Source organism: Gorilla gorilla, chromosome 2 (genome assembly GCF_029281585.2).
Source record: "Gorilla gorilla gorilla isolate KB3781 chromosome 2, NHGRI_mGorGor1-v2.1_pri, whole genome shotgun sequence".
Classification (NCBI taxonomy): domain Eukaryota; kingdom Metazoa; phylum Chordata; class Mammalia; order Primates; family Hominidae; genus Gorilla; species Gorilla gorilla.
The window spans coordinates 139,425,411-139,441,911 of NC_086017.1; the positions used below are offsets into that span (position 1 = coordinate 139,425,411).

The following is a 16,501-nucleotide window of genomic DNA, read 5'->3' on the forward strand; positions in this document are numbered from 1 at the left end:
AAGCCTATACCTAAACCCAGCCCTGTTGCGTGTTAGCAGTGCGATCCTGGGCAAGCTCTCTGTGTTTTGTGGACCTCAATTTCCTCATCTGCCGTGGCAGTTCTGAAGCTTCAGGTCCAAGCGCCTAGCACAGGGCCTGCAGCCAGGAGCTGTGTAGTCACCATTTATTCCACTTTGCTCACTTTTACCGCAGTGCTTTGACCTGGGGCATTGGGCAACTTTCTGTGGGGCTCACCACCACTTTTCCCTTTCTAACCTTCTCTTCTCTTATTCCAGGGGCCCAGATCATTGATCTGATGATGCTGGTCATCGATGTGACCAAGGGGATGCAGACCCAGTCAGCGGAATGCCTTGTGATCGGCCAGATTGCCTGCCAGAAGCTGGTCGTGGTGCTGAACAAAATAGACCTCTTAGCTGAAGGAAAGAGACAGGCAGCAATTGATAAAATGACCAAGAAAATGCAGAAGACCCTAGAGAACACCAAGTAGGTCTGCTAATGAGAGCAATGTTCACTGCATAAGAAGGCTTCTGGGGCCTCCCATGTTCATTTCACAAACATGAATTGGACAGGCAGGTGTCAGCCTCCCGTCCTAGTAAGTGGGATCTCAACCTGGCATTTGCTCACATAAGGGCTGCATTAAATGAGGTAAAGGCTAACGTGTTTTTAAAAGAAGCCAAAAACCACAGGAGCATAAAGAAACTAGAATTTGATGAGGCACAAGCACTTCTGTGTCTCAGCTCACAGGAAGGAGAAGGAACACAGGGACTCTGTGCCCAGTGTGCAAGGCCTGGACCAGCAAGGGTTCAGATCCTTTCTACTTAGCTTGTCTTGATAAAAACAGTCCCGCCTACATATATTGGCCATACTTTGGTGCAAGAGAGGCTAGGACTGTGTTCTCTTGCTATCTGCTTCTCTACAACTCGATTATCAAAAGGGGAAGATGAATTTTGGTAGATGACTGGTTGTTTCTGTTACAGAAGCTTGTAAGATTGGGTGGACAGACAGACAGATGGTTGTTGCTACTGGAAGCCAGACTAGGAAACACCAAATCACAAAGGACCTTTTTAGCATCTTCTGCCAAGGAGTTTACAGTTTTATCTTGTGGAAAGTAGGAAGTTATTAAGGAATTTTATGCAAGGGGTGGCTAGATGAGGTTTTTCATTAGGAGATCACTGGCTGCAGGTGGAAGGCTGGCATGGTGAGGAGGACCCAGGAGGCAGCAGAGAGGAGAAGGAGGAGAAGGAGAAGGAGCAGCAGAGGCTACTGAACTGTAGTGGTTTTACCAGGGAGAGAAGGTGTTGCTCTGAGTTGAGGCAGAGCATGGAGGGAGGAGGTGTCTTGGGGAGATATCTAACGGGAGAATCCACAGCCCTGGTGAAGCAATTCGCCTGGAACACAGTAAGTGTGGAAGAAAGCTGGCAGTGCTACCGAGAAGGGCAGGGGTGCGGGAGGCACAGGGGGACTGTGAGACAGAAAGCCACCTGGTTGCTCAGGCGGCCACAGGAATGACTAATTCTGATGTGGTCAAGAAAATGAGAAAATGTCCTTGTTGAGCACAGTGTTGACAGACCTCATTGTTTTATCAATTTCTCTCTTCGTCTCTAGGCCAGTCCCTTTTGATCAATACTAAATAGTGGTCACTGGGAGACAGGGATGCTTCCTCTTTGCTATGCAGCCTGAGACAATATCCTGCCACTTCCACCTCTCCTTCTTCTGCCCATGGAGGGCAAGCAAGTAGAGAGCATTTTTGTTTCCCTGTCATAAAGATTGATATGCCTTCCCATTTATGATGTTTTTTTCAGATCCAACACCTGCAGCTCTCCCTCAGAATTCTCAAGTTGGTTAAATTAAAGCTCCAGCCCTGTGAATGGGCCAAATATGTCATAAAAGATTTCCTAGCGCTGCCTTTTGTTAGCAAAATTCATCAATCCGATAAAATCGACACATTTAGATAAGTGTTGCATAAGAATTCAGACTTTGTTATTCCCAGAGGAAGTGGATATGAGACTGTAAAAAGGAAGATAAAAAATTATATCTTCTTTTTAGTGAGTTATTTGATCTCCCTGTCATTTTATTTACTTGTCAGAAAAGGAAGAACAGATCTTTTGGACTCCCGCATAAAAACCCAGTACAACCTCAGTACTCAGATACAACCTCAGTATCATTTACTATAGAAATGGGACCTTCAGGGAAGGGCTTAGGGTACGTTTAAGGGTTAATTAATAGTAATAGTTTTGATTAATTAAATTTAAGGAAAATTCTCATTTGCTTGTGAAAATTACTATTTCTATTTTAGTGTATTGGTTGAAGATCAAATTATGGACTTTATCACACATCCAGAGGAAATTGTCCATCTGAGGGTCCTTGGAAGCCCCTCCTGCCCTCATCCAGCACCAGCAGGCTGGTAGGGAAAGGAGAGGACTGTCACCCTGAGGGGTTGTAATCAGTGGGCATGTGATCTACTGAACATTAGCTTTTACCTCCATGAAGCAAAGAACTTCTTTAAATTATTTTAAGTGACTATTTCATTTTCTTATGTTCCCTTGTTAAGTAAACCCTTCATAAATGCCAGTCCAGATGCAAAGAAACTTTCTGTCTATAAAGGGAAAATGTGGACTGGTGAACCATGTACCTATCAAAACCGAAAAAGTGTTCAAAACATTAAATGTATTTTTTTCTGTCCAAAGAGTAACTGAAAGAAAACTTGGAAAATAGAGAAAAGTAGTTAAAAGAAAGAAGAGCCCACCCAAAGATTTCTTTTCTCAAATGGCAGCTGCTGGCACTTTTGGGTTTTTTCATTTCTTTTTTCTTTTTAACTATGTGTAGTATTGCCCCCACTTTTTCTTCCACATTTTTTTATTGTGGTAAAATACATATAACATAATGTTTATCATTTTAGCCACATGTAAGTGTATAATTCAGAGCTATCAAGTACATTCACAGTGCTGTGTACCTGTCCCCACTATACATACCCCAAACTTTTTCATGACCCCCAACATAAACTCTGTAGCCATTAAGCAATAACTCCCCTTTCTCCCTTCCTCCCACCCTGGCAACCTCTATTCTGCTTCTCATCTCTATGAATTTGCCTGTTCTAGGTACCTTTTATCAGTGGAATAATATACTATTTGGCCTTTTGTGTCTGGATTATTTCACTTAGCATAATGTTTTTAAGGTCCATCCTTATTGTAACATGTGTCAGAATTTCACTCCTTTTTGTGGTTGCATAGTGTTTTATTATGTCTATATACCACATTTTATTTATCCATTCTTCTGTTGGTAGACACTTGGATTGCTTCCTGGCTATTGTGAATAATGCTGCTATGAACATGGATGTATAGATATTTATTCAATTTTCTGCTTTCAATTCCTCTCAGTACATCCTAGGAGGTATGAAGTGGTATATCATCATAGTTTTCATTTGCATTTCCCTAGTTACTAATGATATTGAGCATCTTTTCATGGTTTAATGGCCATTTGTGTATCTTTTTTTGAGAAATATCTATTCAAGTCCTTTGTACATTTTTAGGTTGGGTTGTTTTCTGTTGTTGTTGTTGTTGAATTGTAATAGTTATTTATGTATTCTGGACATTAATCCCTTGTCAGAGATATGATTTGCAAATATCTTCTCCTGTTTTGTAGATTGTCTTTTTACTTCGTTGATAGTGTCCTTTGATACACAAAACTTCCTAATTTGGATGAAGTCTAATTTATCATTTTTTTTAATTGCCTGTGCTTTTGGAGTCATATCCATGAAACTGTTGCCGAATCCTGTGTCATGAAGATTTTTATCCAGTGTTTTTTTCTAAGAATTTTGTAGCTTTAGCTCTTAAGTTTAGGTCTTCGATCATTTTGAGTTAATTTTTGTATATGATGTAAGTTAAGGGTTCACCTTCATTATTTTGCATGTGGATATCCAGTTTTCCAAGCACTTTTGTTGAAAAGATTGTCTTTTCCCCTTTTAACTTTGTAAAAAATCGATTGACCATATATGTGTGGGTTTATTTCTAGGCTTTCTGCTCTATTCCATTGGTCTATATGTCTGTCCTTAGGCTAGTGCCACACTGCTTTGATGTCTGTAGTTTTGTATTAAGTTTCAAAGTCAGAAAGTATGACTCTTCTATCTTTGTTCTTTTTCAAGATTGTTTTGGCTATCTGGTGCTCCTTGCAGTTCCACATGAATTTGAGAATCTGCTTTTCCATTTCTGTGGAAAGGTTGTTGGAATTTTGATAGGTATTGCATTGAATCTGTAGATCTCTTTGGATAATATTGACATCTTAACAGCATTAAATCTTCTAATCCATGAACCATAGGATATGTTTTTGTTTAAGTCATCTTTTGTTGTTTTTTTTTTTAAGCAATGTTTTGTGGTTTTTAGCGTACAAGGCTTTTGTCTCTTCGATTTATTCCTAAGTATTGGATTCTTTTAGAGGCCATTGTAAAGGAATTATTTTCTTAATTTATTTTGGATTGTTCATTGCTGGTGGATAGAAACACACCTGATTTTTGAACTTGTACCCTGCAACTTTGCTGAGTCCTCCCCCCATCTTTTCTTTACATATAGTTGTAGTCATGAGGCATGTACATTTTTATTTCTGCTTTTATTACTTAACATTTTACATAGCATTTGCTCATGTAACCACCATTCTGTTGACCTACTAGACTGGCTTAAGTTTCTGTTCTTAAAAATAAAGCCTTAAGGTGAACATCTCTGTACATCATTAAACTGTATTTTCACCTTTTTCCTCATGATAGATTTGCAGGTATGAGATTATTAGATCAAGGGGTCTGAACATTTCTAAACTTTTTGCTGTGCATTGCCATATTATTTTCTGGAAGTGTTCTACCATTTTACACAGGTGTGAGCAGATTACTTTGGTTTATAATTTTAAACTGTACTTGAAACTTAGTAGAAAATAGTGTTTTAGTAGAAATGGTAACTTAGTAGAAATGGTATTTTGTTCTTGTTTTAATTTGTGGTTCTTTATTTCCTGAAGTGTTTTGAACAGTTGTGCTTTTGTATGTGTGAATTATGCCCATGTAAAAATTTTGTCTGTTTGCCTCTTGCAATTTTAATTTTTTTTTAATTTTTGGGAGTGTTTAATATTAGTAAAGATATTGCTGTTAACCCTTCTATCATATTTGCTACAAATAAGCCTTTGGCATTTGTTGTCTTTCCATTTTAGTTGCTTTTTTTGACATGCAGAAGTTTCTAATTTTTATGTAGTCAAACTCTTTGTTCTTCTTTGTGATTTCTTTATCTCTGAAAGCATTTAAAATTACTCTTGCATAAGCATTTATCAATGTTAACAGAAATCAAAACACAAGATAAAAATGTACCCACAATCTTCTCAATGCATCAAATTAAAGTGTTTTTCCCCCAGGATCCCTGTCAGTCTTTCCTGCGTGTACATAATTTGAGGTAGTTGTTATCACAGCATTGACACTGTTCTGTGTTCTAGGCTTTTCTGTTTATTTTTCCACTAAATGTTATCATCTGACAGCATCCTTGATACATCATTCCCCCAGACTCCCTTTGTGTTTCTTCCTGCTTTTTAAACACTTTCTATTTCCTTCTGTCTGTTTTAGCCAGAGCCCTCTGTCTGGAGCCCACCAGGGACTCCATTGATCCTGCCTCCCTCCCTGTGAATGGGTTGGATGCCAATCTCAAGGAATTTCTCTGCTACTGAGTGGACTTTGACTAGGTGTATTTTCCATACTAGCTTTGTGGCTGACTAACTGTGTGTGCTTGGGTGACTCACTCCATCTCTCTGAGCTGCTATTTCTTCCTTTGTAAAAGGGGAGCTGAAAAGTTCAGTCTCATAGCGTTTAATATGAGGGAGCATTTCAAGTGGAGCCTGGCACACCATGGATATGTAGGAATAATAGCTGTAACATGTGGAGAACCTGCTGTGTACTTGGCACTGTACTAGGGGTTTCGCATACATAGTTCGTGGAATCAGTCGGATCCTTACAGTTTCCTAAGAGGTAGGTTTTGTGTCTGGCTTGACTATTGAGAAAAGTGAGGCTTAATAAATGTTGGCTGTTTTGAATCTACTATCCCAAAGGTAAAATTTATTTATATTCTATTTGTTTATATATCTTTATATGGATTATAAATTCATATATATATGTATATACACACACATACACATATATATTTATCTGAAACTTTTTTTGTGTGCTAACGAACGTCAGCTTGCATACACAGTCAGCACGTCTAGGCCCAGCAAGCACCGCAACATACTGTAGCTGCCAGGGAAGTCTGGAGGAGACAGTGGGATGGTAGGGACAGCAGTCCTTGAATGAGCTCTTGGTCAGCTCCTGCCCGCACTACAGAGCTGTGCAGCTGCCGTCTCTGGCTGGAGCCCCTTGTACTCCTAGACCCCAGACACCAATCCAGTGGCTGCTAAACTCTACTCCCCAGGGCTCCATGGAGCTGGGTCTCCCTTGTACAGCCAGAAGCCAGGGTGCCCTAATGTGTAGCATGTTCAGCGTGTTGGGAAGGCTAGCTTCTCTTGAGTCTGGGAAAGGGCCAGACACCTGGCCCAACACACTGTTATGTTCTATTACTATATGTTGCCCAAAAGGGTTTGGATAAAGATAGTTGAATTTCCAAAAGCTTTATAGGTAATCTCTGGAATTCCCCATGCACGTTCCTACAACTCTGTGTCCCTCTCAGCCTCAGGCTCAGGGCATGGAAGCAGAGCCAGTGTACATGGCTGGGTCTTGGCTCCGTCAGCTCTGCGGATGGAGCCTTCGTGCTAAGAATAGATTTTTCTCCTACCCATCTCTTTCTCCTATGGGAGAGGCCTGGACTCTGGACTCCTGCAGACCAGCCACTTACTCCCTGGCTCCCTGGGCGAGTCATAGCTTCTCTGAATATGGTACCTGAACCCCTGCCCATGGACTATTGAGATGGTATGGACACCACCAAGCTTGGTGCCTGGTACAGAGCAGGTCACAGAGAAGTCTGAGTTCTTTTCCTGCCTTTCCCATTTTCTCTCCTGTGTTTCTTTTCTTCTTTTCTGTCTCTCTTCCTCAGTGTTATTTTTTCCTTTTCCTCTTTCCTTCCCTCTCCTCACTGTTCCTTCCTTTGTGAATTATTTTTCCCTCCCTCGTTCCCTCTCCAAGCTCTCTTTTGTCCTTCTGGGTATTGCCTTTCTCAAGGCAAAGACCTAAGCCCCGCTACTTCTGTGGGGGCAGTGTGTCATGTCTGAGCTACTCTAGAACTGATTGACAGGTGGGTCTGTGGCCCTCTTTGGAATCTCCTTACTGAACTGAAATCATCGTGTCACACTGACCTTTGGAGCAATGAGTGGCCCCTGAGATTGTTTAAGTTGCTCTTTAGGGAACTTCAGCTTCCTCAGAGTTACTTCTCTTGTCTTTAAAAAAGAAAAAAATCTGATTTTCTTCAAGGGTTTGCTCCCAACCAGGCCAGGGCAGTGGGGTGAGGTTTTAAAGGCCAGTTGAATTAAGCTCCCTCCCAACTGAGGAGCTTCCTGTGCAGTTGGACAGGAGAGCCTGAGTACCTGGACAATGGCGAAGGTGAGCTAGGGAATTTGCTTTGTGTTGGAGTTAAAGGCCAGAGCTGAAGTGGCTCCTCAGAGTAGCAAGTGGATTCTGAGGAAGGCAAGTTTGCTTCTGGCTGGGGAGTCAGGAATGAGGACTAACTCTAGAAGGGCATGTGATGACTAAGCAGGGGTGAGGTTCAAAATATGGAGCACAGGCTAGGAAATGGCCACTGGGAAGGGGTGCCGTCATCTGTGGCTGTTGTGCTGGTACAGACGGCTGGTGGTTGCAGCAGTTCCCAGGGCTCCTCGTGAGTTCCAAACGGCACTTTTACACATGTTAACCGATTCAGTCTGGGAGACAACCCTGTGATCTAGGTCATGCCATCTCATGTTGGACAGGGAAATGGGGGCTGAGTGAGGTGAAATCGCATAAACCAGCTGTGGAATGGAAATTAGTCCTAGGTTTCTAGCTGGAATCCTGCCTCAGGCTGCCATTGCCTGGGTGAGGTTTGCCTAGGAGAGGAGGGGAAGGAGGTGAGGGCAACAGTGTGAGCTTGAGTTTTAAAAATGCAGATACCCAGGGCTTTTGCTGAGATGAATCAGTGTGGGGAGACTGGAGCAGACCCCAGAGGGCCTTGTGTACCACCCTGGGCCGGGACTTCATCCCAGGACAGGCACAGAGTCCTGAGAGTGGGGAGGGGAGAGGGCCAGCACCTCAGAGTGGTGCTGCTGGACGGTTCTCACAGCTGTGGTCTGTGCACACACTTTGGAGAGCAGTTGGGAGGCCTGGGGTGAGAAGAGCCTGACCCAGAGTGGAACCCATTAAGAATGAAAATCAGGATGGATTGGAGCAAGATCCTAAGAGGAGAACCAATTGGATGCAGTGACTGATGAGAGACATCAGTGACCATGCAGTCAGAGAGGACTAATTCAGAGGCCAGGGCAATGCCATCCCATATCAGAGGCCAGGAATTAGAGGCCAGGAGGCAGCCTGATGGCAGATGGCAGGGTAGAACTAGAGTGCTGGGAATGAGGCTTGGCTGGGGATGCGGTTTGGGAGCGGCCCACAAGGGGGCTGTGGCCCTCATGGTCAGCATGCAGGGGAAGAGTTGGCCTCTCTGGCCACTCTTTGGGGAGGCCTGCAGTGGGCGCATGAGTGATGAAGAAGGGCCTCTCGGGGACGTGAAGGATAGTCAAGGGCCATGGAAATAAAGGTATGGGGTTGTCAGGGAGGAGGGAAGGATGCCACTGCTGGACAGTCACCTGGTCAGATGCCACAGAGGAAAGCGATTGCAAGGGAAGAGCACTGAGTTGACCACTGGGAGCTGCTCTTGACCTTCAGGAACTTCTTTCTCTGCCATGCTTCCCCGAACCCTGGCCCCCGTTCCTCTTAGTGTCACATGGAATTGGCACCCTGGTCTGGTGCCCCAACCCCTCACCCCCATTGCTCTTGGGAGCCCTTTGTGTATTCGTTGTGCACGTTCCGTGGAGACTGGCGCAGAGGAAGTACTTAGTAAATGTCCTGCACTTAAAAGGGAAGGAGACAGAAGTGACCTTGTAAGAAAATCAGCCATAAGCTCTGATGGGTAAACAGAAGTGGGATTTGTTTTGAAATATGAGAAGAAGGAGAAATTGGATGTTGATTGAAAGTGGCAGGGTGGGGGTGTCAAGCAAGAGGGCTTTTGTCCCAAGAGGAGAGAAATCTGGGGCTGTAGGAGTCTCTGGATGTGAGTCCAGGGAAGAGCTTGGAGGGGCTGGGGAGCGGGGCCGGGGCTGGGGTGTCAGCATGGGTTCCTGGAAGGCCCCCATAGACCTGGCAGCAAGCTTGAGCTCTTCCCTTCAGGTGCCTCTTCTTGGGCTGGATCCTTCACCTGGCTTCTGTTTGGGGCTATAGTGGGGGAATGTGAGGGGATGGCCTAGGGTCTGAGGAAGATGAAGGCAGTATTATTCAGAGTGAGGGACGTGCACCACATGTCACACAAGATCCATCTGGGACTGTGCTTGGATGTGGCAAAATTGCAATGAAAGTTAATCCTTCTTCAGTTATCTTTAAATCTCTTTTATTAAGTCAGAAAAATGTCTCAAATTGGTACTGTTGTGTCTTAAAGATTTCCCTAACTTTTTAACCAGGCTCAGTGCCTTCAGCAGGTAATAGTATCTAGCTAGAATTTAATAGCTCTATTTTGTTTTCTTTGTGTTTATTTTTGTAGCTACAGTAGTAGAAGATTTCTTGTCCCCTGAGATTGGACTGTGGTTGGTTAATCAAAAAAGTCCCTTGAAGCAGAGAATCATAAAAAATGACACATTCATGCCTTAAACATAATATTTTAACTTAAAACATATACATGCATATTTATTTAATAAAATCAACAATAAAAGCTGTTACAGAAGAAATACGACATTCGCAGCATCATGCCTCCCTTTCCCCATCAGCACCAAGACACTGGCAGCCAGGCCAGGCTGGTCTGGGGCTTCTTGGCTGCATGTGGATTTGAGTTCTGAATTCGGGCCTGACTCCACTTCTTCAGGCTGTGCTTTTGAAGAATGTTTGGTTTTTATGTCATTTATAATTTCAGTTTTCCATGCATGATCACTTATAATCTATATGTTATCTTTAATTCATTTGGTCTGAATACAGTTAAGTAAGCTATATTCTGTATGTTCTTCTTGGTCAGTATGTATGTATGTATTTTTGAGACAGAGTTTCACTTTGTTGCCCAGTCTGGATCTCACTATAACCTTGAACTCCTGGGCTCAAGCAATCCTGCTTCAGCCTCTTAAGAAGCTGGGACTACAGGCATGTGCTACCACATCTGGCTAATTTTTAACACTTGTTTTATAGATGGGTTCTCTCTGTGTTGCCCAGGCTGGTATAGAACTCCTGGTTCTGCCAAGTGATCCTCCTGCCTCTGCCTCCCAAAGTGCTGGTATTACAGGTGTGAGCCACCATGCCTGGCCCAGAATTTATGTTTTTGAAAGCTCTAGAGTTTGCTGATTTGGCAATAAGGAAAAGTTGTAGCGTGCAGGCTCCAGTTGCATCACTGTGGGCAGCAACTATGATCATTCTGGCTTTTTCTATCCAAGTGTGGCATACTTTTCTTTGCATATGATTGTTTCTCTTGGTCACATCTTCTAAGTTTTTGCGGTTTTCTCAGTGTTGTGGAGGTGCTCTCTAGTAAGATTTCCCAGAGAAAGCCTCAGTGACTGACTTCAATTCTGTTGTGAGTGTTTGAACAGCAGTTTCTTTCTCTTTGCTCAGATGCTCTCCAGAGGGGCTCCACGGCTTTGTTCCACCTGCCACTTGCTGGGATATGTTCTGCCCAGCTCGTCTTTTCTTCCAGGATGAGCCCACTAACTAGAGCTCCAAGTCACCTTTCATCTATAAACCACTCCCGAATGCAGTGCACTGCCCACAATTTCAGTGAAGCAAGTCTGAGTACAGGATTTTTCTGTTTTCACACAACCTCCCTGCAGGTCTTTTATGGTTTTCTTATCCACACCTAGTTTAACACCAGATTTTAAGGAGATTTGTCTTTATCACACCTTTCCAGAGCATTCAATTTAGTTTTCATAGAAACAGCTATTTTCACACTGTTGTTTCATAATACTAAATTAAATTATGTTGTTACAGTGAAGCTTATAACGGGCATTACCAACTTTACAGCATAACCAGGTTCAGCATAAAGGTCAGGAGGCAAAAGTGCAGGAAGTACTCACCTCTTGAGCGTGGCCTGTGCGCGTCAAGCTGTCCCCCCCAGCATGGAGGTTTGGCATGCTAGGAGCCAGGAGCAGGTTTTGCAGAGGGAGTGCAGAGCATTGCCTCATGGATGTCCTTAAAGTGACCAGTGGTGGGAGGGCTTCTACTCTACCTTTTATTTGTGGAATGTGGTGGTTTTCCATTTAGATAGTGACATGAAATTGCGTTTTAAAATAAATATATTTAAGTAAGAACATTAATTCTTTTAAAGAAAATAAATGAGCAAAGAATAGCTTAGGTGGCACACAAATTTGACAAAGCTTGTGAAGAGGATGTGGGACAATTGGTCTATGTGCAGGTCAACCCTGAGAGAGGAGGAGGAAGGGAGGGAGCAGAGCGACCTTGATGTTTTGTCATCCCCTCTTTGTGCCCAGGCTGGCACTGGGCTCAATCTTCTGGTTTTGTGTTTTGAAAGACCATTGATGCCATCTTCCAGGTCAGTGTCCCTGGGGAGCGGATGCTGGAGGTCATTCTGGGGATCCCAGCACCGTGGGAAGGACAGGGCTCTGGAATAGGGCTTTTGAGACCAGAGTGCTGAGCTCTGGATTCCTCCTTGCTTCTGCTATTTGCTTCACCTGCGACCCTTTAGCGATCTTTTGACCTCTCTGTGCCTCAGTTTCCTCATCTCTAAAATGATAATATAATACCTGACATCATTGCTGTGAGGATTAAATGGAGTCATGTGAAAGCATCTAGCCAGGTGCTGTGTGCATGGTGGGTGCTTCACCAATATTTGGAGAATGAATGTGTGACTCTGAATATGGGAATGATGACAGAAGTTCTTCCTATCTCAGAGGGTTGTTAAGAATTCAATAAATTTATGTCTGCAATTTGAAAGTGATAGCAAACTGTCATAATATTGGGTACTATAATTATAGCTATCATATCGTTTTTTCGTTGGTTTGAGAACTAAAATTACATATATTTAATGTATGTAATTAAGGGCAAGGGTTTTATTAATCTGGCTACAGGACTTAAATGTATATGTTCCCTGATCCTTGAAGATCAGCTACTTTCCAAATTCTCATATGGATTTGAGAAGGGACACATGCCCCTGCCTCCAACCTAGGCTGATGGAGGATTGTTCTCATGATAGTCTCAGGTTTAAAGTAAACTCAGAGTTGGCTTTAAATCACAGCCCCACCACTCATTAGCCTGTGGCCTGGAACAAGCTACCAAAGCTGGCCAAACTTTTAGGACCCTCTTCTATGAAATAGGGGGAGGAAGAATAATACCCACCTTACAGGATTGTGATGAGAAGATGGGGATTGGAAAGCTTCTAGCACAATTGCTTGTACCGTTGGTGCTTGGTAAAAGGTCCTGTCGCTTTCTGTCACTCCCACTGTGTTGCATGCTAGACTATATACAGAGAAGCACTTAGAGCAAGCCTCAGTGTCAGGAAGGTAAGGGTGACTCTTCCTGGAGGAAACAAACTCCAGAACTAGAAGTGCTACAGAAATGTCTCCTGAAAATACATTGGGTATACAAACAGTTGGAAGTGGTTCAATATTGTATGGCTTACTTATTAAGGCAATGCAATACAAATTAAAATGAAGTATATATTAAAAATAATTTTTAAAAGACTATTTTGTTATGTGTGCAGTGAAATAGGCATCGTAGATGTCCATTGTGGTAGTGGAAAAGGTAGCATACCTTTCAATCTATTTTCTCTGTAATTGAGATAGAATTCACATACTATGAAATTCATACTTTCAATGTGGAAAGAATTGTACAGCCATCACCACTATCTAATTCCAGAACATTTTCATTACCCCAACAGGAAATTGTATTCATTAAGCCCTTTGCTCCTCATTCTCTGTGCCCCACCAGCCTGGGAACTACTAATCTACTTTCTGTTTTATGGACTTACCTATTCTGGTATTTCATATAAATGGAATTGCACAATATGCAACCTTTTGTGTCTGACTTCTTTCACCTAGCACAGTGTTTTTGTGGTTCATCCACACTGAAGTATGTATTGATGCTTCATGTCTTTTTATGTCATGTCTTTTTATGTCACAACAGAATAATATTCTGTTGTGTATATATACACAACATAGTTTGTGTATCCATTCATCTATTGATAGACATTTGAGATGTTTCTACTTTTTGGCTATTGTGAATAGTGCTACTCTGGACATGTACGGATATGTACTTCTTTGAGTATTTGTTTTCTGTTCTTTTTGGATATATATCTAGGAGTGGAATAGCTGGATCATGTGGTGATCCCATGTTTCCCTTCATTTTTGTAACATTTTTTACTGCATATAAAATTCTTGGTTGGTAGATTTTTTTTATTTTTATTTTTAACTTTCACTTCTTTGAATATATTATCCTGATACCTTCTGGCCTCCACGATTTCTCCTGAGAAACCAGCTGCTAATCTTATTATGGATTCCTTGTACATGAGTTCAGTTGCTTCTTTCTTGATGGCTTCAAGATTCTCTTTGTCTTTGGCCTTCAACACTTAGATTGTAATGTGCCAGGTGTGGGTGTCTTTGAGTTTATCCTATTTAGAGTTTATTGAGATTCTTGAAAGTGTAGATATTTTCCATGAAATTTGAGAAGTTTTTGGCTATTAAACATCACAGCTTCCCTCAGGCAGCTGTGATGTTAAACAATTGCCTCTGATTATTTTCAACAAACTCCCCCAGGGAAAAGGCTATTTGCACTAAGCAAGCTCCAAGGCAGGTCAAGTAAATATAGCATTGTGAGTAGGGCCTTCCAGAGAGCCACCAGACTGGAAAATCATGATCATTCTCTGGAAGAAGGGCTTTGAAGGAACTCAAACCCATTCTGCCCCTTTCAGTGCCTGGCAGGCTACTGGTTTTCACCATGATTGGTTTTCAGGACAGCTGCAGAGTTAGCATAGGAAGAGGGCAAGTTAAAACATCAAAAGCTCGCTTGGTTTTACTGAGACTCTTCTTGAATAAACACTCCACAGATTGCTGAAGCCTTTGGTTAATTTCCAGAGTTCTGAACAAGTTGATTCTGATCATTTTTGCCAGTGTTCTTTGTTTCCATGGAAGAGGGCTTTTCAGATGTCCTTGCTGTATCATTTTGCTGATCTATTAGTGAGTATTCACTCTTAGATGTGTACCCCACGAATTCATCCCAAAGCCAAGGCAAAAAAAAAAAACATTCATGCTCGCTGACATGTTTATCACAGTGTAATTTATAATAGTGAAAAATTTGAAATATCACAAATAAGTAATGGAGGAAAGCATGTACAAGCATGTAAATTCTGGGTCGTACCATTGTCCAGGTGTCAACAATGAAAGAACAGGCCCAGGCGGGGAGAAGTGTGACAAAGAGACTGAGAGCCCTGGCTTCAGACTCAGATGGGCTGGGTTCAAATGTGGCTCTAAGGTTTATAGCCAACAACTTGGAGCAAATCAGTTAGACTCCCTAAGCCTCATTTTCTCATCTATAAAATGGCAACAACTCCATCATGTGTTGTAGATGCTTTCATTTAAACCTCACATTATAGGCTTGGCTCAGCCATGTAAGTTGTTATTGTTGTTGCTGTCATTCAACAGAAAGTTCTTTGTGATATAATGGTAAATAAATTAGCAGGATATGAAATAGTATGCTTACTATAACCAAAATCTGAAAAAAAGAATCCCTTGGCAAAGCATGGGAAAACCATGGTTGGAAGAAAATACACCAAATGATGGGATTATGGGTTATTTATTTTCTCTTTCACTCTTTTTTTTTTCCCCCTAACAATGTTCCTTTTTTTAAATGGGAAAGATAAATGTCCACACAGAATAAGTATGTCTTCTTAAAGATGCGGGGGCTTTCCTAGTACAGTTTAGGCAAGAATGCTCTGCATTAGAAACTGAGATTGTAGAGACGTGCTTCCAGGTACATCTGCAGAGACTTTTTGGTCACTATTATTTCTTGCATCTCTTCAGAAGGCTGGGATGTATTTATTGGTCTTCTTCAAGGAGGTCTTTTATTCAGAAGCCTGGGGCCAGGATCACTGCTGCCTCCTTAGGGAGTGCTCTGAAAGTGGAGGTTAATATCTAAGAGAGCCCTTTAAAATTCTGATGTCCAATGCAGGGACATTTCCCCCAGACGGGGAAATTTGGGGCCTCCATTGCATCATGTGCCATGTGCTAGTACAGTGGTGCTGTCTTCTAGGCTTGGTTGATGCGGGGAGAGAAGAGGATGCTCACTGCACTTGGTACTGTGCCAGGTGCTTCATGGACATGCTTTGTGTCCATGTTGCTGATCTCTGTAACTGTGATGGGACTTATTTTCCATTTCAGGTTCCGAGGTGCACCGATTATACCCGTGGCGGCCAAGCCGGGGGGACCAGAGGCCCCTGAAACTGAAGCTCCACAGGGCATTCCAGAGCTCATTGAGGTACTGTTATCTTGAATCCAGGTTGCCCTTTAGCCCCAGTGCTGCTCAGGCCAGCCCCTTTGTGTCCCTCTCTCCCCTGAGAGAGAAAGAGAGGCAGCCCTAGCAAGAGGACTCAGTTGGTTCCATTAACCTCCCTGTTAACACCTTAGCACAACTCCCCCACCTCCCTCAAAAAGGTAGACCCAAACTAGGACTCCTAAGGTTCACTGAAGCCCATGACTCACCCTCCAGCCATAAACTCTGCAGAGCTTGTCACACCTTGCTGTGCCTCACTTTCTCCTTTCTCTTGTCATACCTACACTCAGACAAAGCAGCTCCCACCCATCTGGAACCCTGGGACCGTGACATCCATTCCAGTCCTTCAGACTGTATCAGCTCCTCCAGTACCCCACCTGGGCTGGGGGCCAGTGAGGCAGGGGTGAAAGACATGAGCCCAACAGCAGGGGCAATGCAGCTTCCATCCTGGGCACCTCCACCAAAGATGGGAGGCTTATCTTCGGAAGCTGTGGGGCTGAGGCCCAGGTTGTTCTTCCTAACTTGTGCTGGTAGTCAGAGAGGGAGCCCAGTCATCCATCAGGAAGGGTGTGTGTGGGTGCTGGTGGTGCTGGTACTAAGGAAGGTAGCAGTGAGAATGGAGCCACAGAGTTCCTCCACAGAGTGCTCAGGACAGTTCAGCGGGGTGGAGTAGCAACATGCATGGCTCTGGGGCTGGACTGTGGTTCAGGGGCTAGCTCCACCACCACTCTCTCTGACCTCAGGCAAATGATCTACTCTTTCTTGCCTCAATTCCTTCACTTGGAAGATAATAGCACATACCTCCTGGAGTTGTGAGGGTTAAATGAGTTAATGAGTATAAT

At 43.0% G+C, this 16,501-nt stretch overlaps 1 protein-coding gene across 2 annotated transcripts in view; it reads left to right on the forward strand.

Annotated features, from left to right (window-relative positions):
• EEFSEC (eukaryotic elongation factor, selenocysteine-tRNA specific) overlaps positions 1 to 16,501 on the forward strand; it is a 256,685-nt gene that overhangs the window by 93,065 nt on the left and 147,119 nt on the right. For both annotated transcript variants that reach the window (XM_019022999.4, XM_055381498.2), the window contains exons 2-3: positions 277 to 484; positions 15,548 to 15,644. In XM_019022999.4, the coding sequence (XP_018878544.2) occupies positions 277 to 484; positions 15,548 to 15,644 (305 nt within the window). The remainder of the gene's footprint in view (positions 1 to 276; positions 485 to 15,547; positions 15,645 to 16,501) is intronic.